Source organism: Monoraphidium neglectum (assembly GCF_000611645.1).
Source record: "Monoraphidium neglectum strain SAG 48.87 unplaced genomic scaffold scaffold00613, whole genome shotgun sequence".
Taxonomy (NCBI): Eukaryota; Viridiplantae; Chlorophyta; class Chlorophyceae; order Sphaeropleales; family Selenastraceae; genus Monoraphidium; species Monoraphidium neglectum.
Genome location: NW_014013015.1, coordinates 18313 through 20529, shown reverse-complemented (window position 1 = coordinate 20529; position 2217 = coordinate 18313). Strand labels below are relative to the sequence as shown.

At 70.9% G+C, this 2217-nt stretch overlaps 1 protein-coding gene across 1 annotated transcript in view; it reads right to left on the bottom strand.

Moving 5' to 3' along the window:
* Nucleotides 1–2217, bottom strand: part of MNEG_4422 (Serine protease/ABC transporter tagD) — a gene marked incomplete at both ends in the record, with an annotated part of 4419 nt that overhangs the window by 305 nt on the left and 1897 nt on the right. The window contains 3 exons of the mRNA XM_014047105.1: nucleotides 60–686; nucleotides 895–1005; nucleotides 1296–2205. Of these exons, the coding sequence (XP_013902559.1) occupies nucleotides 60–686; nucleotides 895–1005; nucleotides 1296–2205 (1648 nt within the window). The remainder of the gene's footprint in view (nucleotides 1–59; nucleotides 687–894; nucleotides 1006–1295; nucleotides 2206–2217) is intronic.

Here is a 2217-nt window from a genome sequence, read left to right as displayed (position 1 = left end):
GCCGGGTACGTGCTGGCGGCGGGCGGGCCGCCCGCCGCCGAGCCGTTGGGCGGTGGCACGGGTGGGATCGTCGACGCGGCTGCTGCGGCGCGGGCGCTGTCCAGCACGATGGGCGGCGGCATCGCGGCAGCACCGGCTGCGGCGGCGGCGCCGCCGCCAAGCACGATGGGCTGTGGCGTCGCGGCAGCGCCGACAGCTGCGGCGCCGGCTGCGGCAGCGCCGCCGCCGCCAAGCACGATGGGCGCCGGCACGGACGAGAGCCGGATCGCCGTCGACGCCGGGCACTCGCGCGGCGCGGCGCGCGCGGCCGGGTCCGGGTTGGTCGCGCCGTCCTCCGAGGCCAGCGCGCCGTCAAAGACGCCCTGCACGACGAGGGCGTACTTCTGCGCCCCCACTTTCGCGATGACGCGCGGCGCGGATACCTCGATCTGCGCGGGGCCCTTCGGTATGTCCGACACGCGCTCGACGGTGTTGAGGTTGTCGTGCCAGCCGTTGCCGCGCAGCTTCAGGCCGCGCGACGCGGCGGCGACAGGCGACACCACAAGGTCGAGGTCGTTCTGGAGGGTGACGCCCGCAGCGGGTGACGCCGGGTAGTCGTACCACACCAGGGTGACGGTGGTGGGGCCGGTGACGGTGACGCAGTAGCGGTGGGACTGGCCCTCGGTCAGCGAAGCGAGGTCAATGATCTGAGGGTGGCGGGGCGCCATTTGATGTTTAGTTTGGACCGGCAAGATGGGTTGGCAACGTTGTAGGTGGCATCGCATGGTGGGCGGGCTCAACAAAACAAGGCAGGCAACCGGCCAGGGCAAGGAACACAAGAGAGCGCTAGGGATATGAAAAAAGAGGGCCTGTGCATGCCGCCATTGGTGGGGCGACCAGGGCACGCAAGGGCACCTGCATGCGCCAGCCCGGCGGCGCGATGCCGCCGACGGGCAGCGAGCGCGTGAGGTTGAGGCGTCCGTAGCCTTGGCGGAAGCTCGGGGCCGGCTCCAACGGCAGGCTCAGCTGCGGAGGAGAGTTTTGGGGCGGGGTGCAGGGGTTTAGAGGGTGCAACCACCAATGAAGGGTGAGAGGCCCCACACTGCCGGCCAGTAGGAGGCGCTCCGAGGATGCTTAACAGGAAGCAGACCTGAACCGTGATAGGCTGTTCAAGGGACAGCTGGCGCCACCACACCCCATGGCCACACGGCCCAAGCTGCCAACCCACAAAGCCCCTGCAGCCGAAACGCCGCTCGCCGTCAAACAAACACCTAGCAGCCAATCGCCAGTCGCGCTCCCCGCCCAAGCCCCCTCACCTCCGTGTACCCAATCATGTTGAGCGCGCCCCCCAGCAGCACCGCCTTGAGCAGCACGCCCGACGGCGTGTACGCCGCCCCGGCGCCGCGCGCTCCGCCCGGGTAGAACCCCGCGGTGAAGTACTGCCGCGCGAGCGCCGCGCCACCGGCCACCACGGGCGTGGCCATCGACGTCCCCTGCTTGCGCACAGTCATGCACTGGTCCACGACGCCGTCGGCGCGGCCGTTGGAGAAGGCGCTGGTGACGTCCCCGGGCGCGACGACGTCGGGCTTGGTGCGGCGGTCGCCGGTGGGGCCGAAGGAGGAGTATGAGGCAATGTCCTCGTATGAGGGGCAGTCGCACAGCTGGTGGCGCGAGAAGGTGACGTAAACGACGTTGGTGGTGTTGGCGCCGGTGTCGGAGTACTGCCGCAGGTGCTGCGCCATCGGCAGCGGGATCGACCCGACCGGCAGCAGCGCGGGCGCGCCGTCCTGCTGGATGACCGAGTAGCCGCTCTCCTGGCGCGTCGCGAGCAGCAACGCCACGGCGCCGCCGGCGGCGGCGGTCTGGATTTTTGTGCCCAAGTTGCATCCGGCGGAGCGCAGCGCCACCAGCACGCCGCCGCGCGCGAGGTCGGCCGACCCCGGCGTGCACGCCGCGCCGCCGTCCGACGCCGTGTACAGCTGCAGCCGCCGGTCAAATATCTGTGACAGCTGGGGGCCCCACTCGACGCCCACGACGCGCCAGTGCAGAGTCAGCGTGTCGCTGCCCTCCGGCGCGTCGGGCGCGTTCATGACCTCCACCCGCACGTCGGCCACAGGCGCCGCCAGCCGCCGCGAGTAGCTCTCGCGCAGCGACATCGTCGCGCCGACGGCGATCGCGTTCTTGGCGGTTGCGGGCGACGTCACCGTGGTGGGGAGGTCCTGGTTGCTGCCGTAGTTC